The sequence below is a fragment of the Haliotis cracherodii genome, unplaced genomic scaffold (genome assembly GCF_022045235.1).
Source record: "Haliotis cracherodii isolate W230 unplaced genomic scaffold, xgHalCrac1.p SCAF_5, whole genome shotgun sequence".
Lineage (NCBI taxonomy): Eukaryota > Metazoa > Mollusca > Gastropoda > Lepetellida > Haliotidae > Haliotis > Haliotis cracherodii.
In genome coordinates, this window is record NW_027266308.1 from 6,790,253 (window position 1) to 6,817,419 (window position 27,167).

General features: G+C 39.6%; 2 protein-coding genes across 4 annotated transcripts in view; one reads left to right on the plus strand and one right to left on the minus strand.

Moving 5' to 3' along the window:
* LOC139442324 (protein O-mannosyl-transferase TMEM260-like) overlaps positions 1 to 5,958 on the minus strand; it is a 51,503-nt gene extending 45,545 nt beyond the window's left edge. Inside the window, exon 1 of the mRNA XM_071223119.1 lies at positions 5,357 to 5,958. The gene's annotated coding sequence lies outside the window, so the exon portion shown is untranslated. The remainder of the gene's footprint in view (positions 1 to 5,356) is intronic.
* Positions 1 to 27,167, plus strand: part of LOC139442323 (UTP--glucose-1-phosphate uridylyltransferase-like) — a 105,670-nt gene that overhangs the window by 9,721 nt on the left and 68,782 nt on the right. Inside the window, exon 1 of one of the 3 annotated variants that reach the window (XM_071223115.1) lies at positions 5,416 to 5,526. The exons of 1 other annotated variant lie outside the window; for it this stretch is intronic. In XM_071223115.1, the coding sequence (XP_071079216.1) occupies positions 5,497 to 5,526 (30 nt within the window). In that variant the 5' untranslated portion in view covers positions 5,416 to 5,496. Of the gene's footprint in view, positions 1 to 5,415; positions 5,876 to 27,167 lie in introns of those variants that run through there. One more of the 3 variants, XM_071223116.1, reaches the window with a different exon arrangement.

A 27,167-nucleotide genomic window follows, 5' to 3' on the forward strand; every position in this document is an offset into this window, starting at 1 on the left:
CAGGCAGTGTTCCTGTTTACCGGTATTTATCAGTTTTTTACCGTAAAATTAGGCTTGGGACAGTAATTCATGTGACTGCCAGTACCCTGTGGACCGGCAAATAAAGTACCTTATAAATCTGTGATATTCATATAAGTATATTTTTCGAAGTCAGCTTGTCTGTTACCATCAGAGTTTCCCCTTGTCAATTTCTAGTGAGAGGAAATGACATTTTGCTTTGCTTCAAGGTTAAAAATATATTCGTAGTGACTTCATATTGAAATATCAAAACAAAAGATGAGAAAATTGTGACTGAACTTTGTGTGAATATTGTGTAGACCTAACTAAATTACTTCAGAGATGACATTGCATTGAACATGATGTTGAAAGAATTATAACCAGGTAATTGTTTTTTGGTTATTTTTTTAAAGTTGGGACTGATTAATATTAGGGGGGGACTGGTAATTTTTAGAGTTACCAGTTCAACAGGACTGGCAGTTTCAAGAGACAGCGGGAACACTGTCAGGCCAAATTAACTTGAGCCAAGAAATCCTTGAGGTTTGACTTTCATTCTTAATTTTCAAATAATGGTTACCGTATTTGACATAATAAGTGCCCACGGCCCTCTCAAAATTAGAAATAGGGGGTTCTTAAGAGAATATTGTTTTGCCACATCATTCTGTTTCTTAGAGCGGACAGTGCATGACCCATTTGTTTGGGTGGTGACCATGGTGATGTTGGGATGTGTTCCTGTGATTTGTTTTTAAGAAGCTGGAAACTTTGTTCAAGCATGTATCCTCATAGGGTCAAAAGAAGAAGGAAGAAAAGTGTGAGATAAGATTCAAAATTTGGAGTTTGGGAAAGCAATGCATACTTCAGGCGATGCAAACGTTTGGAGCTCCCTACCACCAGCATAATAGGTCTCATTACCATTCTTCAGGTTAAACAATTACCGTATTCGACATTATAAGCGCCCAGGTTGCTCTCAAAATTACAAACAGGGGGCTCTTATTAGAATATTATTTTGGTGAGAAAAAAAACAGAGTTGAAAGATCGTAAATTTTCGTGGTTTATGCTGACAGCTTGAAATGTTTATATACAACAGATATATTTTTCCAGAATTTAATTGCCCATAATTAAGGGTGCAGATGACACACGAGTGCGTATTATACGCAAATAAATAAGTCTTGTGTACATTGATCAATCGGAAGGGGTGCTGATTGAGATTATTCACAAGCCAATATCTTAGCAAATATCGGTATGGGGGCTTATTAGAGCAGGGTGCTTATTAAATTGAATACGGTAGTTTAGTTAACCTCTTTTTGAAGGTTTAGAGGATATGATCCAATGGCTGTTTGTCATTTTGGACAGGTGTACTACAATTATGTCCCAATAAAGTCCACCAACTAGTACACTAAGTTCAACAGTTGAAATCAAGATGGCTGGGTCGTAAGTGGAAACTGTGAGTGGAGAGTTGTTTGTGTGAAATGTGTGTTTAGTCCATATACACGGACGTGCTATGTTTGGCTTTGTTGAAGACAGATAGAGGACTAGTGGCAGTAGTGTGTCAAGAGGAAAGCAAGAAATATAGGGCTGGGCTGGGCTCACCTAAACACACAAAGTGTTGCTTGTAAGGATAGTGAGTAAGTTCGGTTTAGTGCTGCTTTGAAACTGTATTCCAGTTATATCACGGCGTGTCAGCTTTATGTGGGAGGGACCACCCCTATGGTCTAGTGGTAGAGTGTCTGTACGCAAAGTAGAAGGTCTGGGGTTCAATCCCCGGCTGTGTCATACCAAAAGATGTTAAAAGATGGTACTTGTTGTTACCCTGTCTGGTGCTCGGCATTAAGGGGCTAAAACAAGGACTGGTCGGCTTGGAGTCAGTATACTGTGCCTGAGTGGGGTATCTCATAAAATTAGGCATTAGTCCAGACTAGTACAAGCAGCCACACGCATGCACTCATGCAGGCTATATAAGTGCACTTATCTTGAATGCGACCTTAAACCCCATTTCACCTCACCTCATCTAATGTGGGAGAAGAGCCCAAAGTGATGCAGGTCTCATACGTTTACCACTTTGGTGAAACCCACGAGCACGGGTATAGTGCTGACAAACCTAGAAACATAATCGGGGCGAACCGGGATTCGAACCCACAATCATAGGTTTCTGGCGTGCCAAAGGGACACAACTCTGCACAGCGAATTGCTATGACTTAGACTTTGCCTCTTTGTGAGGATAACGCACAAGTAAACGGACATTTTTACAAATCATGTACATGCAAGCAGCGTTATGCCCAATTACAACTTCAAAGAAACAAAATACTGTGTAATCTCGGGTTTAGACGGGTAACTTAATACTTAGGTCAGGTGGGTCCTGAGTAGGACCCATGTACGCACAGGACTACCCGGACCCGTGGTTAGTCACGTGATATATTCTTTCATGACAAAAACTCACTATAGCTCAGTGGTTCCACCACAAGTCGCTAATGATAGCATTTCTTTCTGACGATGCACATGTTGACTTGTATATTTTTGAGTTATGTTAAAACTTCACTCAACTTCAGGGTACATGATCTGATCGTCTGATACTTGAATCTAAATAGTCTTTGCCAGGGCTGCGGTAAAACAATTGCCAGTCAGACCCATCTCTTGAGACCTACAGTTGCCCCCAAGGTAGGGTAGGGTGGGGTGGGGCAGGGTGGGGTGGGGTGGGGTGAGGCAAGGTAGGGTAGGGAGGGGTGGGGTAGGGTGGGGTGAGGCAAGGTAGGATGGGGTGGGTCGGGGCGGGGCAGGGCAAGGTAGGGTGGGGCAGGGTGGGGTGAGGCAAGGTTGGGTGGGGTAGGGCGGGGCAGGGCAAGGTAGGGTGGGGTGTGGCAAGGTAGGGAGGGGTGGGGTGGGGTGTGGCAAGGTAGGGTAGGGAGGGGTGGGGCAGGGTGGGGTGAGGCAAGGTAGGGTAGGGAGGGGTGGGGTGGGGTGTGGCAAGGTAGGGTAGGGAGGGGTGGGGCAGGGTGGGGTGAGGCAAGGTAGGGTGGGGAGGGGCGGGGCAAGGTAGGATAGGGCGGGGCGGGACAAGGTAGGGTTTGGGAGGGGCGGGGCAAGGTAGGGAGGGGAGGGGCGGGACAAGGTAGGATGGGGAGGGGCGGGACAAGGTAGGGTGGGGAGGGGCGGGGCAAGGTAGGGAGGGGCGGGGCAATGTAGGGTAGGGAGGGATGGGGCGGGGCAAGGTGGGGTAGTAAATTTGGACTCGTCCCAGCCCTAGTGTAATCAGTATCAAAATACAGCTTAAAACGTGCTGCATGGAAATTTATGCAGCACACTCATAACACATGAGAATCAATTACCTCTAGCTTCTTATCTGTGCTGCATTTGCATTCTGTATTTGTATTGCACATGTATGCATTTCTTGCAGCTTGATCGCTGTATCCAGTACATTCGAGGTACACGTGCTTAAAATAAATGAATGTCATCATGAGCTTAAAATTCACATTGCAGAAAGTAGGTCAGTAAACTGTTGATTCATTACAGATGGTTGAAACAATAGACTGACGTCATAGCTGTATTGTATTTGTTGATATATTCTTCTTGTTCTGATTGTGTGATTTGTACTTTTGATCGGGTAGGGTAGTCCGGCTCTTGATTCCTCACGAGTAGGTCCCCTGTAGCTTATGTTGTAGGACCACATTGGATCGGGTAGTCAGTGGTTAATTGAACGTCATCATACCATGACAACATGGGATGTTGCTCATAATATCAACCACTGGTTTATTACAGGACGCCATTGCTGTCTTATTGATGATTAGCGTAAAACACCAAACAAACAAATTATTTTGTAGGAAGTTACTTGAACAAAACATGAAAGATAATGTGTTCAGGGAATATATACAATGAACTGTTTTCATTATCCTACCAGAAGCAATAATGATGACTGAATATTGACAATATTTAGATGATTAGGTTCAGGAGAAATAGCAAGCATTATTTCCAGCTCTCCATCAGCACAATGTCCATACTCTCATGCACATATTAATCAATCAGCTGCCCGACCTGGAGGGAGTTTATTGGACATCTGTCGAATAAACTTTTTGTTTTGAACATCTGTTGCACAGCTGATATACTTAGTAAAGACAGATATCCACACATTCAATAGTTTATAAGAATGGATAATTACCGTGTTCTATGTAATAAGCCCTCAGGGCACTCTCAAAATTAGAAATAGGGGTTTCTTATTAGAATATTATTTAGGTGGAGTAAACAGAGTTTAAAGATCGTAAATTTCGAGGTTTATGCTGACAGCCGAAATGCTTATATATGACATATATTTTTCCAGAATTTAATTGCCCATTATTAAGGGTGCATATAAAAAAAAGTGTGTATTATTCACGAATAAATATGTCTTGTGTACATTGATCAATCAGAAGGGGTGCTAATTGGGATTGTTCACTTGTGTACATTGATATCTCTCTCTCTCTCTCTCTCTCTCTCTCTCTCTCTCTCTCTGTGCGTTTATCGCACCTATACACCTGCACTCTGCACTGTGTGTGTGTGTGTGTGTGTGTGCATTTATCGCACCTATACACTTGCACAAAAGGAATCCCATTCCAGTTTTAGGATTGTAAAGATCCCAATTGCCACTTACAGGTTCAGCCCAAGTAGGAAGCCCTGTCGTGTCATCCAGTGCATATGGCCTAACACACACCAAAATAGTACTATTGTGGTTTTTATTTGACATGTCTTCCACAAGCTTTTCACTTCTCTATAACCTGTTTGAGGAGTTTTAACCCTGTCATGTACAAGAATCGGATTTAATGGTTGATCACACTTGAAAAGAAATCTCAAAGCACACATTGTGATTCTTTATAAAAATGTCTACCTGATTGAACAAGTTATGGCCACACGATCACTGAAAGCCTTTTGCTGTGACTTGTAATGCACATGTGTATAGGTAGATAGAAAGAATTAATTCACAGAGACTTATGAATGTTTATATACTCATGTCATGTCATGTCTTAAGATCAACACACACTTTGCAGTAATGGATATCGACAGTGTAGATATCACTTGATCTCACCCTAGGATATCTCCTGTGGGAGCCAGCTTTAGATGATAAAAAATATTAAACTATTCTTCACAAATTGATATTTGTACAGCTCTCAAAAGATGACATATTGATATCCTAAATTCAGTATTTTAACCAACTATGTTGTTGAAACAGTATTTTAACCAGATTTAAAAAAACAAAATGTTAACAGTTTTACATTTTCAATAACAGTACAAGTTCACAAACAAAAACTGCATACACAATTAAAGAGAATTTCAAGTGTACTGACTCAGAAGGCTGGCCGGAGACAAATAAAACATGTTGAAAGTAAACACTCACCATACCGTGGGTTGTAGCATTATTCAACCCTGTCCTCGAGCTGTGTGTGTAGCGAACCCTCAAGGCATCAGCTGTGATAGCACAGGGACGGTCAGGTCATTTCTGAGGTTGGGTCTTTATACAACATCTCCACATCCAAAATGGACAGGCATGCCGGTTTCACTCAGCAGGTGATCCATTGAACTCAGGGGTTATACCAGTCAGTCATTTGTACCAGACCTACTTGTATTGATCTGTGATAGACTAACACGACGACTGTGGGTATAAACTAACGCCACCTCCTTGTAATCTGGCTTGTCTATATAGGACACGTTTTACACTGAAGAAAAGCAGTCACGTCACCAACGTGGCCACCTAGAGAAACTTTTATCTAGGGCAACTTCCTTTACTTGCCCTGATAGCAATGCCTTGGGATTATTTGTTTGCTATAACTCCTCTCACCTTGTCTGAGTGCTTGTCATCTGTCTGTCTGTAACCTGTCGTAACGTCACACCTAGCATGGACCTACAGACAGGATATGTGAGTACTGCCTTATCGCTTACTGTATCCTATAGTTTCTCACTTGATAATTGTTTAACGAATATGTGTCGTCTACTGTTTACAATGACATTGTCGAGAAAGGTTACTTGACATTCATGACACATGTGGGTTGGGTCGATTTCTTCTTGAACTGATGAATTAGAATTTTATTTTTGTCATGTGTATGTTAGCTGTATTTGGCTTTGATAATCCCTTATAATATTACCCTTCGTAATTAACTTCATGAAAGTAAGAATAACATTTATGTGCATTGAGCATGTCCTTCAGTGATGTGGATTTTGCGCTATACAAATAGCCTTATTATTATTTATCATATATCGCAGTATATCACCAGTTTATTTTGTTACATGTTGCACTATGCGTACCCTTAGTGTATTTGACCACTTGTGAAACTTCTGATTGTATATATTGTATTCTATAAGAATGTGTCATGTCACTCTGCATTCTTTCATGAAAACTGGTAACAAAGATATCGATGAACACAAGTAAGATCTGTCAACCGCTATGAGGGTAAGGTAAAAGCAGGGAAAGAAATATTGTTAACTCGTGTTTTAATTTTTTAAAATAATTTTCATTGATCACAAGTGAATTCAGAAATGACCTTGCAATGCTGCTCTATTGTCAGATTTTCTTAAAAGGAGCCCCAGTGAGATGGGTCAGATATTTTAACCTGTTGTAAATCTAGACTTGCTTCATTTAGAGCTCCAGCATTACAGTATGGGCAGGCCGGTCGGGGAGCCTAGTGGTAAAAGCGTTCACTCATCATGCCTCTACAAATGAATTGGTTAAACCTTGTGCTAAAACAGCCAGTCAGTAATAGTCATGAATGACAACTTTTCATATATCTATGGTTATATAACTATAGTTATATACAGTATTAAAGAAGTTGCTATCGATAAATTGTGTCTACTTTGTAACTATAGTTACCATATTTGAAGTAATAAGCACCCCGCTCTAATAAGCGCCCACGGCGATATTTGTCAATATATTGGATAGTGGACAATCCCAATTAGCACCCTTCCGATTGATCAATGTACACAAGACTTATTTATTCGTGTATTGTACGCACTCGTGTGTTATATGCACCCTTAATTATGGGCAATTAAATTCTGGAAAATATATCTGTCCTGTATAATACGCACAGACTTTTCTTTTGTATCATTTCAGGCTGTAAGCATAAACCACAAAATTTGCGATCTTTCAACTCTGTTTTTTCTCACTAAAATTATATTCTAAAAAGAGCCCGCTATTTTTAATTTTGAGAGCACCCTGGGCACTCACTACGTCCAATATGGTAATTGGTAAAAAAATTGGGTGTTATCTTAACGTTTTTGAGTAGTATACACATCATGGATATCTCTAACCTTCAACTTTATAGTCTTGGTTACAAAGGTCAAGTCAGTTCAGCAAAGAATGCCCCCTAATGTCCTTTCATCAGCAAAACGCTAATTGCCGGTCAGGCTGTACCTGTTGAGGGAGAAAAGGTCTACCTCAATACTCTGACAAGATTTCTTTTCAATGATTTGATTGTGCATGTTGAGGGTTTGTTCTTTTAATGCTGTGGAGTGAGATTACATAGCATGATAGTCAGGGTTGCCGGGAAACAGAAAGTCCGACTACTATGAGTACTATCAGGCCCATAACATGATGTATCGTGATACGCTAAAGGCCTTCAACAAACAGGGCTGAATAGTGTTGTGTTTCTATCAACGTAGACTAAAATCTGTTAAAACATGGCGTATTTGACGTGATAAGCGCCCAGGGCCCTCTCAAAATTAGAAATAGGGGGCTCTTATTAGAATATTATTTTGGTGAAAAAAAACAGAGTTGAAAGATAAATTTTGTGGTTTATGCTGACAGCCTGAAATGTTTATGTACGACAGGTATATTTTTCCAGAATTTAAATGCCCATGATTAAGGCTGCATATAACACACGAGTGCGTATCATACGCAAATAAATGTCCTGTGTACATTGATCAATCGGAAGGGGTGCTAATTGGGATTGTTCACTAGCCAATATCTTAGCAAACATCGCCGTGGCCGCTTATTAGAGCGGGGCGCTTATTACGTTGAATACGGTAATAAAAAGGAAACCAGGGACTGTTCCTGTAACCGCTGTAATCTAGACTTGCCAACAATTATAGAGATGCATTGGATATATTGGATATATTTGCTTCAGGGTCTGCATGGCAGACTTCTGTCAATGCTTTTTGACTGGGCGCCACCGTTTTGTTTGAAACAAATGCAAGTGATATGAGAGGTTGAATCTGATTGGTCAATAGAAGAGGCATAGAAAGGACAAAACTCATAATAGCCACTGGTGGCGCTACGATCGAGCCCAGGAATTCCAGCCTAGTTCGACAAGGGTGGAAACTGGACTTTTAAAGTCAGTTAACTCTCTTGCCTCGGGAAGATGCTTTGTGCTTAGAACCAATCTATTATCTCTTGAATATGTGTAAGTCTACATATATTAACCAACATATATGGTATTCACATTTCTTTTGGCAGTGAGTATATATTCTGACTTAATATCACCACCGACTCTATGTTATCACAATATCAGAAAATCTCGTAATCCGGGTCCCTTGTCTGCTGTTTACTTATGCAAATATAAAAACATATATGGTAATCACGTTTCTTTTTGCGGTGAGTATATGTTCGGACTCTGTACTAACAAAGACTCTATGGTATCGCGATATCAGAAAATCTCTTAATCCGGGTCCCTTGTCTGCTGTTTACTTATGCAAATATAAGAACATATATGGTATTCACGTTTCTTTTTGCGGTGAGTATATATTCCGACTTAATATCACCACCGACTCTATGTAATCACAATATCAGAAAATCTCGTAATCCGGGTCCCTTGTCTGCTGTTTACTTATGCAAATATAAGAACATATATGGTATTCACGTTTCTTTTTGCGGTGAGTATATGTTCGGACTCTGTACTAACAAAGACTCTATGTTATCGCGATATCAGAAAATCTCTTAACCCATGTCCCTGTCTGCTGTTTGCTTAAAGGGCAAGTTCACACGGAAATGAACCATTTTTTCTTGTACTTTTTCCACATTAAAAGTGTTAACATAGAAGTGTCATAGACAAAAATATGAAAACATCATATTTAATTAACATATTTTTTGCAATAAAACGATTTATATTTTTCACATTTACCAAGTGTTCTATTTCCATAACAAAAACACCATGGCTTATGCCCCTTGCAATATGACGTCATTGGTGCCAATTGATAAACATTATGACGTCATCATGCTTTGTTAGAGCCGCTTCACGTGGTGTAGGTACAGTTTTGTGATTCTAGCATCTCAGATGCCAGCCAGAATTGTGTTATGCTGAGTCACCACTGCGCCGGAGTGTGTCGTAGACCATGTTGTTTTAACGGCATATCACTTTCACACTATTGTGAGCTTCCTACTTTCACTGTGAAAGAAAATGAGTGTATATTTTCAAACACAGATACTAACTAATTCTAAAATTGCGTTTTGTTTAGAAAAAGAAAGAAAGTGATTTTTGCGTGTACACTTCCCCTTTAAGCAGATATAAGCACGATATTTCATTGCTTTATTGAATACAGGACTCGCTCCGGAATGTCACGGCTTTGTAAGTAAACCTAATTCATAGTGGAATGTTTTTGAAGTGGTATTACCCCTACCTACATTCCAGTTGGTCAGAAAGGAACCCATTTGTTTGGACCATCTCCGTTGATCCAACCTAGGTCGTATGCATAATGATTATGCAAAATTCATTACAGGAAGTGATGTAATACACATATTCCACATTTATTATACCTAAAAATAGCAATAACGCGACAATATAGAGTTGCACCTGTTTGCCGATCTAGCTAAAGAAATCAGCATCGATCCGTCCTTATTGATGTGTCATAAAAGTTGAACAAACAACAAGAATAAACTATGTGACATACTCTATAGACCTTGAAGATTCCGGGGTAGAATAAGTCTTCAGTAACCCATGCTTGCCGTAAAAGGTGACTAACAGGATCGGGTGGTCAGGCTCGCTGACTTGGTTGATGCATGTCATCGATACCAATTGCATGGATCGATGCTCATGATATCAATCACTGGATTGTCTGGTCCTGACTCGATTATTAACAGACCGCCGTCATGTAGCTGGAATATTGCTGAGTGCGGCATAAACAACAAACAAACAAACAAACATGTAATCGTCAGACAAAAAATGTTAAAATTTAGCAGGCCTTTGGCAATTTTAATAAAATATTTGTATGAGTACTAAACGATCAAGGAACTCAGGACCCCCTAATTTTGAACACTGTTTTAATCCTGGGGTTATGCCAGGGACCCCATGATTTCCATTAATTTACAATATATGTCTGTGATTTGAAACACTCAGTATCATGTGAGTGTTAGAAATTGGGACTAGTCCAGTAGTCCTTGCCAAACTGCCCAATAGTTAAGGTATCATATGGACTAGTAGAAATTTGCCATTTTTATGGGGTTAGCTATAATGTTATTAGAGACATATATACCATATTTGACATAATAAGCGCCGAGGGCGCTCTCAAAATTAAAAATAGGGGGCTCTTATTAGAATATAATTTTAGTGAGAAAAAACAGAGTTGAAAGATCACAAATTTTGTGGTTTATGCTTACAGCCTGAAATGATACAAAAGAAAAGTCTGTGCGTTTATACAGGACAGATATATTTTCCAGAATTTAAATGCCCATAATTAAGGGTGCATATAACACACGAGTGCGCATTACATGCGAATAAATAAGCCTTTTGTACATTGACCAATCGGAAGCTAGGGTTGCCAATTGGGATTGTTCACTAGCCAATATGTTAGCAAATATGGCCGTGGGCGCTTATTAGAGCGGGGCGCTTATTACGTCGAATACGGTAAGTGTCCACTATCACAATGTCACATTGAGTCCTCCTTTGTTGATTTGAATCTTTACATACTTTTTATCGTGTGTTTTGTATCAAAACAATGCTATCAATGGATTCAGTCATTGAAAACGGAATCTGTTCAACATCTGATCAATTGCTACAAGCAGCCACAGTTGTCTGAGTAGCAATAAGTGGTTAAGACTTAGTCCTAGTAGAGGCCATGCTTTCTGAAAAATAATACTAAAACCCTATGAAAGTACAGATCAAACTAAACCAGTAGAAGAAGGTTTTTGGTTTTTTTTAAGAAGATAAATTACAATTATTTTAAAGACATGTTTTCACAGACCAAGTATAAACCTAGGCTGAAAATAATTAATTTTTCTTGATAACAATCTGCTATGTTGTTTTGAATATCAGTTAGTTCTGATAAGGAATTTCATTCTGGACATTGAAGTTTGAATACAGTTTATTCTGAAAAGGATTTTTCTTCTGGTTGTTGAAGTTTGAATACACCTAGATTGTCAGGAGTTCTGAAGGGCAAACTCACACTCATTGCCGAAGTGATGTCAAAGTGATGTCCAAGTTGTGCCGAAGTGATGGCGAAGTGATGTTGAAGTGATGGCGAAATGATGTTGAAGTGATGCTGAAGTGATGTTGAAGTGATGGCGAAGTGATGTCAAAGTGATGCCGAAGTGATGCAGGTCTCGGCCATTTACCACTTCGGTGAAACCCACTAGCATGGGTTTTGTTTCGACAATAAGGACAGGCAAAACCGTCGGGGTCTGAAAGCATCATCTGGTAGTTGTCCAGAGTTATGTCCCTTGGCTTGCCAGGTTCTGCTGTTTTGGGGAGTTCAAATCTCTGATCATCCATCATGGTGCCCACTGTCAGGTCCACAACCCCCAAACATTTGTCATGTGTCTGTTTGGGTGTTACTGACATTGGTACTTTAGTTGACATGCTCTTGTAAAAATGTCACAGGATCAGGCTTCTAGTTGTCCCAGACAAGTACCGTATTCAACGTAATAAGCGCCCCGTTCTAATAAGAGCCCACAGCGATATTTGCTAATATATTGGCTAGTGAACAATCCCAATTCGCACTCCTTCCAATTGATCAATGTACAAAAGACTTATTTATTCGCATATAATACGCACTCGTGTGTTATATGCATTCCTAATTATGGGCAATTAAATTCTGGCAATACGAATCTGTCGCATTTAAACTTTTCAGTGTGTCAGCATAAACCATGAAATTTATCTTTCATCCCTTTTTTTTCCAGCAAAATAATATTCTAATAAGAGCCCCCTATTTCTAATTTTGAGAGTGCCCTGGGCGGTTATTACATCGAATATGGTATTTGAAGGCGGAGTTTCATTAAACCAAATTTATTTGCCTGTAACAAGAAACGTCAACATCAGAAAGGTGTTGATGTCTCTCGGCCTTCCTACCAGGCTGACAATTTAATATTAACAGAAATACAGCCCAGTCAGGACCAGTGAGTGGTCACAGTGATCGTTAGAATGCCAATGAAGATGTTTTAATATAAATACATTGCAAGCGTTTCCATTACATTTTTTTGGCTAACCTAGCAATTATTTTTTTTCATTTATGTTTCCATAAACCAAAAAACATTCAGGCCACGCCCACTAAAGGACTATGGTCTCCTGATTGGCTTGATAATAGAATTGGAAAGGCTTGTTTTACCTTCTGCACAGTATCTCCGATTCTGTATTGTTGTCTATATGATTTTGAGTCTATTCAAGTCAATAAGCAATGTATCAGGTTATTATTGTTGACATTTTAATAAGAATTGATATCATTTTGTGAGATGTTGGAAACATGACTAGAAATGCTGTGTCTTTTGTCTGTTTGTTTGATGTGTAACACGCACTTTGCAATATTCCAGCTGTATGACAGCGGTCTGTAAATAATCAAGTCTGAACTAGACAATCCAATGATTGACATCATTAGCATTGATCCTCGCTATTGGGTTACGATGACATGCATCAACCAAGTCAGAAGTCTGACCACCCGATCCCCTTAGTCGCCTCTTACAACAAGCATAGTCCCCTTTGACGGAAAGCATGGGTGGCTGAAGACCTTATATAATGCTACCCCGGATCTTCATGAATTTTAAGATTTGAATAACACAGTCAACCTGATTGGCCTGGGATATAGGGGAGATGTCTAATACAACGTGTAGCAGTATGTCTCTAATAACTGCAAGGAACAGTAGACACAGTAGAAATTTAATCCAATATTGATATTGCAGTTGTTACATTGTCAGGTAAGTGAAAATTGCCTCAGCTGTGTTCCATTGTAGGCCATAATAAGATTTTGATCTCTGAGTGCATCACTACCTAATAATTTTTTTTAATATTCTTTGCTTATCACAGAGTAAACATTTGTTATGTAAATTCATGTCAAGTCCTACGTGAAATATCCAGGACACATTGCCAAAACAGCATTAGAAATTGGCACTAGTCCTGTAGTCCTTGCCAAACTGCCCAGTAGTTAAGGTATCATTAGGACTAGTAGAAATTTGCCATTTTTAACGGTTTTGCTAAATGTTATCATTTAAGGACCCTGAACCAAGCAGCCCGTCCCATAAGATTCCGGATTAGAATAGGTCCTCAGCTACCCATGCTTGTCATAGAGGCGACTTATGGGGTCTGTTGGTTATCAATTAGGAGATAAACATACTGTGTTTTCAATGTAGAGCTAGGTTACCTGTAGATTTAACCCCGCTAAATTGAATTTGGAACCGAACGCGCAGCGTGAGGTTTCAAATGTTAAATTTAGTGCGGTTAAATCTACAGGTAACCTAGCTCTACATTGAAAACACAGTATGTTTATCTCCATTCTACCATGACTAAATAAAACGTGAACTCTTTGGTGTTAGCAAATATACCGAGTGAAGCGGCATGGGTTGAGTCCAGTGTTTTGAGTGGGTTATCAATCTGAATTACGGAATCACCGAACAAAATATGGTGCCGTATATACTCAAGCTGTTTGTTTACACGGTAATACTTCACTCGAACATATGACAGGCATTGAAAGCATATAAGCACGGCAACGTGGTAAGCTAACATGAGGTGGGCATCCCTAAAGAAAACAAAGCAAGCTTTGCAAGGCTTTCACTCTACATCGTGCGTCACCATTATGACGTCATATCGCTCATTGTGACGCAAAAGATATGATGTCACAGTTGTATATAGAAAAGCGCCAAAATTCCAAGCTCTCTGTTGTCTCCAAAATGTAAATACATTCCCTTTGTTGATTTCTGTCGTGTTTTTCTGCACGAAATGTATTGCCACACATCCTTTGAATATTGTAGTAACCGTATCTGTGCCTTTTTTCAACCCGTAATTGTAGATATAATTATTTAAATATGCCTACCGACAATGACTGAAAATAGTACTATTCTATGAATATTAGCTTCCGCGGTGATGCGGCCGTCAAACCAGCTGTTTCAGTCAGAGGGGGGTTATTGTGATTTAATAGCCTCTGATTGACCAATCAGAATCGAGTAAATTCCAAATTCATGGTAGAATGAGGCTTCCTGACTTGGTTGATGCATGTCATTGTATCCCAATTGCTTAGACCAACACCTGTGAAGATCCGGGTTAGAATAGGTCTTAAGCAAGCCACGCTTGTGCTTAAGAGGTGACAATGCTTGTCGTGAGAGGTGACTAACGGGATCGGGTGGTCAGAGTAGCTGATTGGGTTGATGCATGTGATTGTATCCGAATTGTGTGGATCAAAGCGCATATCAATCACTGGATTGTCTGGTCCAGACTAGCTTATTTACAGACTGCCGTCCTGTAGCTGGAACAATGCTGAATGCGGCATTAAACAACAATCAAACAAACGAGCAAAGTGTAGACCAATGCTCATGATGTCAGTCACTGGATTGTCTGGTCTAGATTCGATTATTTACAGACCGCCGTTATATGGCTGGAATATTGAAGATTAGTTGGACCAAATTTTGTTGGGCTGACTCTGTTTTAGATTTAGGTGACAAGAATTTATCACCGCTTTTCATAACAAATAGTGAAGAAAATATATAAAAATTGTTGTTCTAACAAACAAAAATTATTTGTTAGAACTTGTTTGTTTTTCAAGTAGTAGAAGAAATAATCTTGAGGTATAATCTATCAACAAAAGAAACTGACCAACTGCATTGGATTTTAATCCAAACGTTTGTAGACCAACTAATAAAAACTCACAAGGCCTTACAAGAATTGTAACATCAGGATTTATCATATTACTCTGAAACATATTTATTTGAATACTTGGTTTAACTAGGGGCATCTATATGGTTGACTGTCAAAATAAAATAAAAATGAAATTTCAAAACAAATTTTATTTGAATATTACGTAGGGAGAAAAGACATACTGAATGGTTTGCTTGAAATTAAGGTAGGTTTACAGAGCTACAGATAAGCAGCATATTTGCATAAAATACACCCCCCAAAAAATTCAAAACTCAAATATTTTAAATTAACTTGTGTACGGAAACACATGCATTAAATGAAAAACTCAAATGTATAAGCTCGCGTAAATACCCAATGAAGCTTTTTCAGCATGCGTTCAAAGGAGCTAATTTCTGAAACACAATTACGAACTAATTTACTTTCCGAGTCAAGCCTATATATACATATAAACATTATTTCATTTTTATTTAAAATCTTAATATATTCACTAATTATGGGGAAACCCAATAGAGTGATGAATAGATGAGTGAAAAAAATTTGGTTACCCAATGAAAAATGTAATAACCCAATTAAAATATAAATCCTAGAGTAAAAAACTCAATTGCTCAAAAAGTTATCTGGAGCTCTGGGTTTATCAATAGAACAAATTGGAATAGTTTCCCATGCCTCTTCAAGAAGGATTATGGTGATAGATTGTTATATGGGAAACGCAGGTTGTACATTGTAGTTTTTGCTTGCTTTAGCTGTTGTAACAATATGGACTTCTCACTGGTTAAATAGACAGTACACCTCATGTGACCTAGATATCAGTTTTACCATAAGGGACCATTACTAAGCTACTTCTGCATGTGTCTTCATCAAATTTTTTGTGCAGAAGATATCTGGTATGTGGAATAACTGATCATGCATATGTAGCAGGGTGTGGAGTCATCCCACAGATGACATCCTTACCTTGTCAGCTTAACCTCTTTGGTCATATGGACAAGGCATACGACTTCTGATCAGAAGGTCCGTGGTTCGAATCCCATCACGGGACTCTATTTTATGGCCGCTATCATGATTGGCACCCAACATGGGGCTGAGCATGTTCATATTAAATTTGAGCAAAATAAGCCTCAGTACCCTACTATGCGGCTCGGGACGTGCCTTCTGTTGACGGAGGAGTATGTAGCAGGGCATGGAGTCATCCCACAAATGACATCCTGACCTCTTTGGTCATGTGGACAAGGCGTCCGACCTCTGATCAGAAGGTCCGTGGTTCGAATCCCATCACGGGACTCAGAAATTTTAAGGGTGCTACACATAGTTTGGCCAAATTTGATAAATTCCACACCTACTGTTTATGACTGTCCTGTATATGGTATGATACAGGATATACCTTCTAGGGCTGGGACGGGTAACTCGGGTACTTGGGTCGGATGGGTCCTGAGTAGGACCCGGGTCAGGCCTCAAAGTTTAAATTTTTACCATGTAGCCATATGGCTTCAAGTATTTTTTTCCAGGTAGCCTGTGGTAAAATCAAGAAGTCAAGCCAATATTGTAGGTAGCCAAAGGTATTTGAAATGATCTTTTATCAAATAACTATTATATGTACAAGTCATAGCACTAGTCTTGGAATTGTATATTAGTGGAAACTGTACATGCTGTACTTGAGTTTTGTTATTTGTGAGTCGAACAATGATACAATTTATGTCGCGAGATTATATAGGTATATCCTTGCTAATCAAATAAACTATCAACTAAAATAAAGTACTAATTACATTAATATTTATGCATTTTGGTTCATTGTTGACTTTAGGATGAACTATTTGCAAGTACAATCAGTAGCAGACATGTTTATTTTTGTGTCTACATATGTGTAGCAATAGAATTTAGTCGCCACAAGATATTTTTGAAGGTAGTCATTTGAATTTTAGACAGTAGACAAATTGAAATTTAGGTCGCATTGGCCACCATTTTAGTCGCAATTTTAAGGCCTGCCGGGTACCCACATTACTACCCAGACCCGGGGTTAGTCACATGATATATTGGCTAATAGCTATAACAATAAAACTCCATGGTTACACAAGGTGCTATATGTCCCCATTTCTCTCTGACTATCCACGCATTCCTTCTGACTTGTATATGTTTGAGTGAACATAAAACTTCAGTCAACTTCAGTGTATGCATGATCAGATAGAACCGCCTCCGTGGTCTAGTTGTAGAGCGTCCGCCCAGAGAGCGGTAGGCCCGGGGTTTAATTCCCAGCCGCGTCATACCAAAAGACATTAAAAAATGGTACTTGTTGTTACCCTGGCATTAAGGGGCTAAAACAAGGACTGGTCGGCTCGGAGTCAGTAAACTGTGCCTGAGTGGGGTATTCATGTTAAACTGCGGCATGGTATCTCAGTGAGCTAGCACTATAAATCAGCATCAGTCTGGACTAGTACAAGCAGACACGCACGCACACACATCCGTCGCTATATAAGTACAATAATCTTGGACACGACGTTAAACCCCATTTCACCTCACCTCAACCATGATTAGATCGTTTAATGCATGTATCTTAGCAGCTTCTTTAGCACACACACACACACACACACACACTCTCACTCATGTTCATGGATGCTAGCTAGAATGTGTCTGACTACTGCTTGTAAGAGGAGACTAATGGGATCAGGGTCAAGCTCGCTGACTTGGTTGATGCATGTCATCGTATTCCCTATGCATGGCTTGATGCTCATGATGTCAATCACTGGCGAAGACTTTGATAGATTAGAAAAGAAAAAGGTACAATGTCAAAACTGCATTATTGGTGATTCATATTGGGGAAGGCGGTCACTGTATTTTTTAACTCAAACTATTTCGGTTGTTTTCAAACACACATACAAACAACTACAAACACACAAACAAACAAAACACACATGCACATTATGCACACACACAAACACACATACACACACCAGGGATAGGTATTGCAGGCTGAAAGTGGATCACAATATTTTGCAGTGCACAAGGCCGAATTTTGATGCGTATTATGATATATTGCATAATAAAAAAATAATAATTCAGAAGCTATGATATTGTGATATTCTCTCGCTCTCATTCTCCCTCTCTCTCTCTCTCTCTCTCTCTCTCTCTCTCTCTCTCTCTCTGTCTTTCTTTGTCTCTCTCACACTCACACACACACACACCAGTAAAACTTGAGACCTAAAGTGGGTAACCGGGGAAGGTCGGGTTACACACACACACACACACACACACACACACACACACACACACACACACACACACACACACACACACACACACACACACACCAGTAAAACTTGAGACCTAAAGTGGGTAACCGGGTAGGGTAGGGTTACACACACACACACACACACACACACACACACACACACACACACACACACACACACACACACACACACACACACACACACACACACACACACACACACAAACACCAGTAAAACTTGAGACCTAAAGTGGGTAACCGGGTAGGGTCGGGTTATAGGGTGTTGGGTAATAGGGTGTCAGGTATCGGGTAATAAATTTGGACTCGTCCCAGCCCTAATACCTACACATATCACCCATTTCTTTCATAGTAGTTAATCTGTGCTAGCACCTTGAAAATCATTATTAATACTTATGATTAATTTGTGGTTTTTTTTTTTGCAAGATCCACTATGCCATGAGAAATCAGCTTAGCAACATTTGGGTTGCTGGGGTCATCGAGTGTGTATCAGCTCCTCTCAGTGATCTATCATCTCTACATGCAATGTCCTTGAATGAGCCCAGGGATGTTATGTTGGGAGTTTTCAATACCTGTTAGTGAAACTTGTTCACAAAAGACATTATGAAGCATGCACTTCGGTATTACAGAATGTCAAATACAGCTGAATGTCTATTAAATGGATGATCTCGTCACGGTCTAGTAGTAAAACAAAATATCATGTCTTATAGTTCGGTGATATGTATTTAATGTAGGAGAGGTCGTGTTCATGTGTGGATTTATATATAGAGTTGCCATGTGTTTTTATGTACTGAAGAGCATTGTGTTGTTCAAGAATATACAGCACTCATATTTCCTCCTGGGGCGGTCGGGTAGCCTAGTGGTTAAAGCGTTCGCTCGTCACGCCAAAGGCCCGGGTTTGATTCCTGTCATGGGTACAATGTGTGAAGCCCATTTCTGGTGTCCCCCGCCGTGATATTGCTGGAATATTGCTAAAAGCGGTGTAAAACCATACTCACTCACTCACTCACTCATATTTCCTCCTCCCAATGGCAGCACACTAGGACAAACAATGGGTGTGTATCGCAAGTTCTGCGATCAACAGAAAGAAAAGTTGTTCTCCATTTGTACACCTAAGGATAGTCATCGGTTATTTTTGTGCGAATTGTAGTGTAAATACCGTAGTTCCTCTTCATTCTGACCTCACACTGAAGCCAGGTCAAACGGTCCAAAAAATGGACTCTCGTCTCTATTAGATGCAGGTTCTCTAATAGAGGCTGGGTCCATCATTTAATGAAATTAATGACCCCTAACACTTTAATTTGCAGCATGTAACTATTCCTCCATATCACAGACAGTAACTCAACATGTATTTGGAAACGGCATGTCAAGGGTACGCAGTTCAGATTTTCGGATTCGGTAAGATAGTGATTTGCCCTTGTGCCACCATTAAACAAAATAGACACCAGGCCTCAAATAGATTCCAGGTCAATGGCTTGTGCAAAATTGATAGACACCCAGGCATCTTATAGAGGAAATATTGTACTCTCTAAACCTCCTGGCCAAGGGCTGCCTTACTTTTAAGTGTGCAATGAACTCAGAAGTATAGACTACAGATCTGACATGTTTACAACATGCTGTTCAAACTTTGCTTGACAGATAATGCTTAACATTGCTAAAGCATCGTCAGACAGTTAGGGTGGAGATTGATAAGGTGCTTGGTCTCCATGCTATAGACAGAGATAAATGTCTTGTAAACAACTTAAGTGAAAATTTGCATGAGACAATCAAAGCCTTGATGGTGATAACAGTATAGGGGGGACGGGTGGCCCAGTCGTCTATGGTGCTGCAATTCGTTGTGCAGGGTTACGTCCCTTGGGCACGCCAGAAACCTATGATCGTGGGTTCGAATCCCGGTTCGCCCTGATTATGTTTCTAGGTTTGTCAGCACCATACCCGTGCTTGTGGGTTTCACCTAAGTGGTAAACATCTAAGACCTGCATCACTTCGGGCTTTCCTCCCACATTAAGCTGACACGCTGTGATATAACTGGAATACTCACTCACTCACTCACCATGCTCACTCTAATGCTGTTACTGTTTTTTAATTTTGTTAAGTTTGTATGTTTATTTTGTTGTTTATTAGACAGACCAGTGATTGATATTATGACCAATGATCCACACCATCAGGTATACTTCTGGCATGCATATACTTCTATTTGACTCCTGCGAGATGCTGACCTACATTAATTCTCTACGTTGTCAAACGTGAACATTTATGGTTTAGTATTGATGCAGTGAGAGGCACCTGGTACAAGCATGTATTATACACAAATAAATAAGTCTTGTGTACATTGATCAATCGGAAGGGGTGCTAATTTTGGATTGTTCACTAGCAAATGTTTTAGCAGATATGGCTGTTGGCGCTTATTTGGTTATGGGCCGGGAAGGCGAAAATCAATCCCTCAGAGTTAGAAATTACGTTCGCCTTCCCGGTCATCACAAAAATTCTTATTATGGCAGATGATCGCCTTCCTGGTACTTGTTAATTACAAAGAAAACACCAATGAAATGAGGACACTATTTAATCTGGACAACACTCTCCTTCATCAGTCTTCTTGTTAATACGATACTTATGACCACTGTAGTAAAGATGCTTGCCGCCACGAACAGAGTCGATGAAAATCAAACGTACCTGTGCATTAGCCATCGTTTTGAACGTTAATGATCTTGTACATATAAAAATCTGATATACTTCTAACTTGGGTTTCAGAACAAAGAGACATCCTACTCACAATTCAAACAACTTTTGCGTTAAAGTCGCATCTTCTCAATACAAGATATAGTAGTAGAGATTAACTGATTCCCACGTGTTGTTATAGCTTCATCGTTTTTTTACTAGATTACTTAATCTGAGTTCAATGGAAGTTAGTAATCACATTCTCTGCGTTCAATTTTAACAATTTTAGTAGATTATCTCTTTCTTTATTTTTCCGTCTCACGAGTTCAATGGAAGTTAGTAATCACATTCTCTGAGTTCAATTTGTTTTATCTCTTTCTTCACTTTTCCGTCTCACAACACCCCAGTGTCCTCAATGTATAAGTGTCCGTTGTATACATAACGAGGGTACACATCACTGATCTTTTCATTCGCCTTCCCGGTCCCCAGTCCCTTACCCCTCCATTCGCCTTTCCGGTACTACTGGTAAATAGATTTTCGACTTCCCGGGCCGACACCGCTTATTTGAGCGGGGCGCTTATTACGTTGATTATGGTATATGTAATATTTCATGATCCTGAACATGTTGAATATAATGAGATTGAGAGTTGTGTGGAAGGGGTGCGTGTGGAGTAGGGTGGGGTGGAGGTGCGTGTTGGGTGAGAGGGGGTGGGGTTGGGCTAGGGGATCTGATGTGGCTAGGCAAGATTGAGTGAGCAGTTGTATATATCATATTTGATGATCCTGATAAGAACATGCTGAATACAGAGGTTGAGAGGGGGTGGGGGGTGGGGGTATCTGATGTGGCTAGGCAAGATTGAGCGAGCAGTTGTATATATAATATTTGATGATCCTGATAAGAACATGCTGAATACAGAGGTTGAGAGGGGTTGGGGTGTGGTCTAATGCCTCAGCTTACAATCTGCTTCATATGGACGTTATAAATTGCCAGATAACACAATCAATTACACCTGCTCAAACCCCCATGCTGTGGAAATTGTACCTCGTCTTATTAATTTGATCTTTATCTCTTTATCTATCTTCCAGATGTAAGTCCACTTGTAAACTAAATTAATCCTGATTTTACAAGATACCGTATTCGACGTAATAAGCGCCCCGCTCTAATAAGCGCCCACGGCCATATTTGCTAATATATTGGCCAGTGAACAATCCCAATTAGCACCCATTCCGATTGATCAATGTACACAGGACTTATTTACTCGCGTATAATTAGCACTCGTGTGTTATATGCACCCTTAATTATGGGCAATTAAATTCTGGAAAAATATATCTGTCGTATATAAATATTTCAGGCTGTCAGCATAAACCATGACATTTATCTTTCAATTCTGTTTTTTTCCACCAAAATAATATTCTTATAAGAGCCCCCTATTTCTAATTTTGAGAGCTCACTGGGCGCTTATTACATCAAATACGGTAAATGATGATGATATAATGAGAAAAATCCATTATTCGTTTCAAGCTTTACATTCATATTATTTTAGTTGAATCATATTAATCATCATGAAAAGTCAGCAAGTAATTATTTACCGTATGTCAAGTATATGACATTTTCACGGCACTACGCAAGTAAAGGAAGTAGTAGATTCTGACTTTTTGCAACTCAAAACATATGTAGGTTGTGTACTTTCATTGCACTTAGATAGACAGTTCACTGATGACTGTAATTTGAAACCCATGACTCACCAATCAGCCAAGGAATAATATTTAGTGTGAGGGTGATAAATTATATTGATCCAATTTTAACTTTCCACCATTTCAGCCATTTTGAAATACCTTTTGGCACTACTCATCTGTTTTGGATGTTCCATTTGTTTGGAGCACATTTCACAGTTAAGAGTTGCCTCCCTTAGTCATGCCAGGATTCACTAATCATGGGTTTGAACGTCCACTGCTTGCTTTCCTCTAAAATTCAATTTACTAGGTGTGATATTACCTGTTTACATGTATACTGCAATACGAATTTGCCAATACAATATGCTACGGTTTACCTCTATGAAACCCTTTATACCCCAATACACCCTTGAGTTTTTGCAAACACGTCTGGCAACTCTTTCCTAGACTGTTTGGGGCACGGGTGGGCCAGTCATCTAAGGCGCTGCAATTCGCTGTGCAGGTTTGCGTCCCTTGGGCACGCCAGAAACCTATGATCATGGGTTCGAATCCCGGTTCGGCCCGATTATGTTTCTAGGTTTGTCAGCACCATACCCGTGCTCGTGGGTTTCACCGAAGTGGTAAACGTCTGAGACCCGCATCACTTCGGGCTTTCCTCCCACATAAAGGTGACACGCCGCATGTAAGTCTGGATTACTGTTAAAAGCGGCATTAAACCCAACTCACTCACTCAATTGTCCATGAGCATGCAACAATGATTTTAGTTTGAAACAATGCTGTTTATTATTTGTTTACTATTTGTTTACTATTACAACAGTGTGTCAATAAACAGCACCACAGTAAGATGCATTTCCAACATGGCCGCCGCAGCAGCAACTGCTTTTATCGTTTTCGGTTAATTGAACATAGACTTGTTCAGTTGTGCAGGAATGAGTGGAAGGTGGAATTTTTTGTGTTTTATCCTTTTGTGTTCTTTAAGATTTAGATTTCAGATTTCGTTGAGAAGTGGGAAGCTCTATAATCTTTCAATTGACATTTCACGGTTGAATGTTTACTGAGATCATTTCATGTACGAGATGGTTTCATGGATGAATGATGAGTGAATGATCTGGCAGTGAATGTTGTGACATGAATCTTTCTCTAAAATATCACTGAAATATACTACCTGCCTTCAATACAGGAAGTTTACTTCTCTGAAGTTTACCTCTAAATTGCTGAAGTTTACTTCTCTAAAATATCACTGAAATATAGCTACCTGCCCTCAATACAGGAAGTTTACTTTGCTGAAGTTTACCTCTAAATTGCTGAAGTTTACTTCTCTAAAATATCACTGAAATATAGCTACCTGCCTTCAATACAGGAAGTTTACTTTGCTGAAGTTTGCCTCTAAATTGCTGAAGTTTACTTCTCTAAAATATCACTGAAATATAGCTTCCTGCCCTCAATACAGGAAGTTTACTTTGCTGTGGTTTACTTTTAAATTGCTGAAGTTTACTTCTCTAAAATATCACTGAAATATACTACCTGCCTTCAATACAGGAAGTTTACTTTGCTGAAGTTTACCTCTAAATTTCTGAAGTTTACTTCTCTAAAATATCACTGAAATATAGCTTCCTGCCTTCAATACAGGAAGTTTACTTTTGCTGAAGTTTACTTTTAAATTGCTGAAGTTTACTTTGCCGAAGTTAACAAGCTACAGGGTTTCAGGATCGTTCATACTCCGGAACATGATCTGATTGTTTTCCAAGATTTCCTAATTTTACTTATTGAACTGATAATGATATAGGAGATTGTTGGTAAGTGTGATTGATGGTTAATTGAAAATGTTCTAGAATGTGTGGAGCAAAACAGCATGTGTTCGATGGTGTTAAGTAGTGGCCGCAGTCGATGTAAATGTCATTTACAACTGACCCCAATATCAGTAAGTGTAGATAACCACATTACCCAATCTCTATTGTGGATGTTGTAATCACTGACCCCAATCTCTATTGTGGATGTTGCAATCACTGACTCCAATCTCTATTGTGGATGTTGCAATCACTGACCCCAATTTCTATTGTGGATGTTGTAATCACTGACTCCAATCTCTATTGTGGATGTTGTAACCACTGACCCCAATCTCTATTGTGGATATTGTAATCACTGACCCCAATCTCTATTGTGGATGTTGTAACCACTGACTCCAATCTCTATTGTAGATGTTGTAACCACTGACCCCAATCTCTATTGTGGATGTTGCAATCACTGACTCCAATCTCTATTGTGGATGTTGCAATCACTGACTCCAATCTCTATTGTAGATGTTGTAACCACTGACCCCAATCTCTATTGTGGATGTTGCAATCACTGACTCCAATCTCTATTGTGGATGTTGCAATCACTGACTCCAATCTCTATTGTGGATGTTGTAATCACTGACCCCAATCTCTATTGTGGATGTTGCAATCACTGACTCCAATCTCTATTGTGGATGTTGCAATCACTGACTCCAATCTCTATTGTAGATGTTGCAATCACTGACTCCAATCTCTATTGTGGATGTTGCAATCACTGACTCCAATCTCTATTGTAGATGTTGTAATCACTGACTCCAATCTCTATTGTGGATGTTGTAACCACTGACCCCAATCTCTATTGTGGATGTTGTAACCACTGACCCCAATCTCTATTGTAGATGTTGTAACCACTGACTCCAGTCTCTATTGTAGATGTTGTAATCACTGACCCCAATCTCTATTGTGGATGTTGTAATCACTGACCCCAATCTCTATTGTGGATGTTGTAATCACTGACCCCAATCTCTATTGTAGATGTTGTAATCACTGACCCCAATCTCTATTGTGGATGTTGCAATCACTGACCCCAATCTCTATTGTGGATGTTGTAATCACTGACCCCAATCTCTATTGTGGATGTTGCAATCACTGACTCCAATCTCTATTGTGGATGTTGTAATCACTGACTCCAATCTCTATTGTGGATGTTGTAATCACTGACCCCAGTCTCTATTGTGGATGTTGTAACCACTGGCCCCAATCTCTATTGTAGATGTTGTAATCACTGACCCCAGTCTCTATTGTGGATGTTGTAACCACTGACTCCAGTCTTTATTGTAGATGTTGTAATCACTGACCCCAGTCTCTATTGTGGATGTTGTAATCACTGACTCCAATCTCTATTGTAGATGTTGTAACCACTGACCCCAATCTCTATTGTGGATGTTGTAATCACTGACCCCAATCTCTATTGTAGATGTTGTAATCACTGACCCCAATCTCTATTGTAGATGTTGTAATCACTGACCCCAATCTCTATTGTGGATGTTGTAACCACTGACTCCAATCTCTATTGTAGATGTTGTAATCACTGACCCCAATCTCTATTGTAGATGTTGTAATCACTGACTCCAATCTCTATTGTGGATATTGTAATCACTGACCCCAGTCTCTATTGTAGATGTTGTAATCACTGACTCCAATCTCTATTGTGGATGTTGTAACCACTGACCCCAATCTCTATTGTGGATGTTGTAACCACTGACTCCAATCTCTATTGTGGATGTTGTAACCACTGACCCCAATTTCTATTGTGGATGTTGTAATCACTGACTCCAATCTCTATTGTAGATGTTGTAACCACTGACCCCAATTTCTATTGTGGATGTTGTAACCACTGACCCCAATTTCTATTGTGGATGTTGTAACCACTGACTCCAATCTCTATTGTGGATGTTGTAACCACTGACCCCAATTTCTATTGTGGATGTTGTAATCACTGACCCCAGTCTCTATTGTGGATGTTGTAACCACTGACCCCAATCTCTATTGTAGATGTTGTAATCACTGACTCCAATCTCTATTGTGGATGTTGTAATCACTGACCCCAGTCTCTATTGTGGATGTTGTAACCACTGACCCCAATCTCTATTGTAGATGTTGTAACCACTGACCCCAATCTCCATTGTAGATGTTGTATTCACTGACCCCAATCTCTATTGTAGATGTTGTAATCACTGACTCCAATCTCTATTGTAGATGTTGTAATCACTGACCCCAATCTCTATTGTAGATGTTGTAATCACTGACCCCAATCTCTATTGTGGATGTTGCAATCACTGACTCCAATTTCTATTGTGGATGTTGTAATCACTGACCCCAATCTCTATTGTGGATGTTGTAACCACTGACCCCAATCTCCATTGTAGATGTTGTAACCACTGACTTTTACTCTCTAGTAATTGGTATGCACCCCTGTATATTTTTTAGAGTTTTATCATGGTTCTTACAAAAACTAGCACCATAATTGGTATGCACCCCTGTATATTTTTTAGAGTTTTATCATGGTTCTTACAAAAACTCAAGAGACACAGTGTATTTTTGCAAAAATAGGCATGGAGGTGAAGAGTCCGACCAATCAGAGCGTCGCTTACCAGATCATGAAAGTGACAGTTGGAATGTGATTTCTGATCATGCAACCTCGAAAACTTGAACACACAGTATTCCAAACAATATTTACTGGTTTAACGACTGAATCCATACAATCTAGACCATCTATTAGCCATTCCAGAATGTTCTTTTGTTCAAGTTTCAAATTTTTAATTG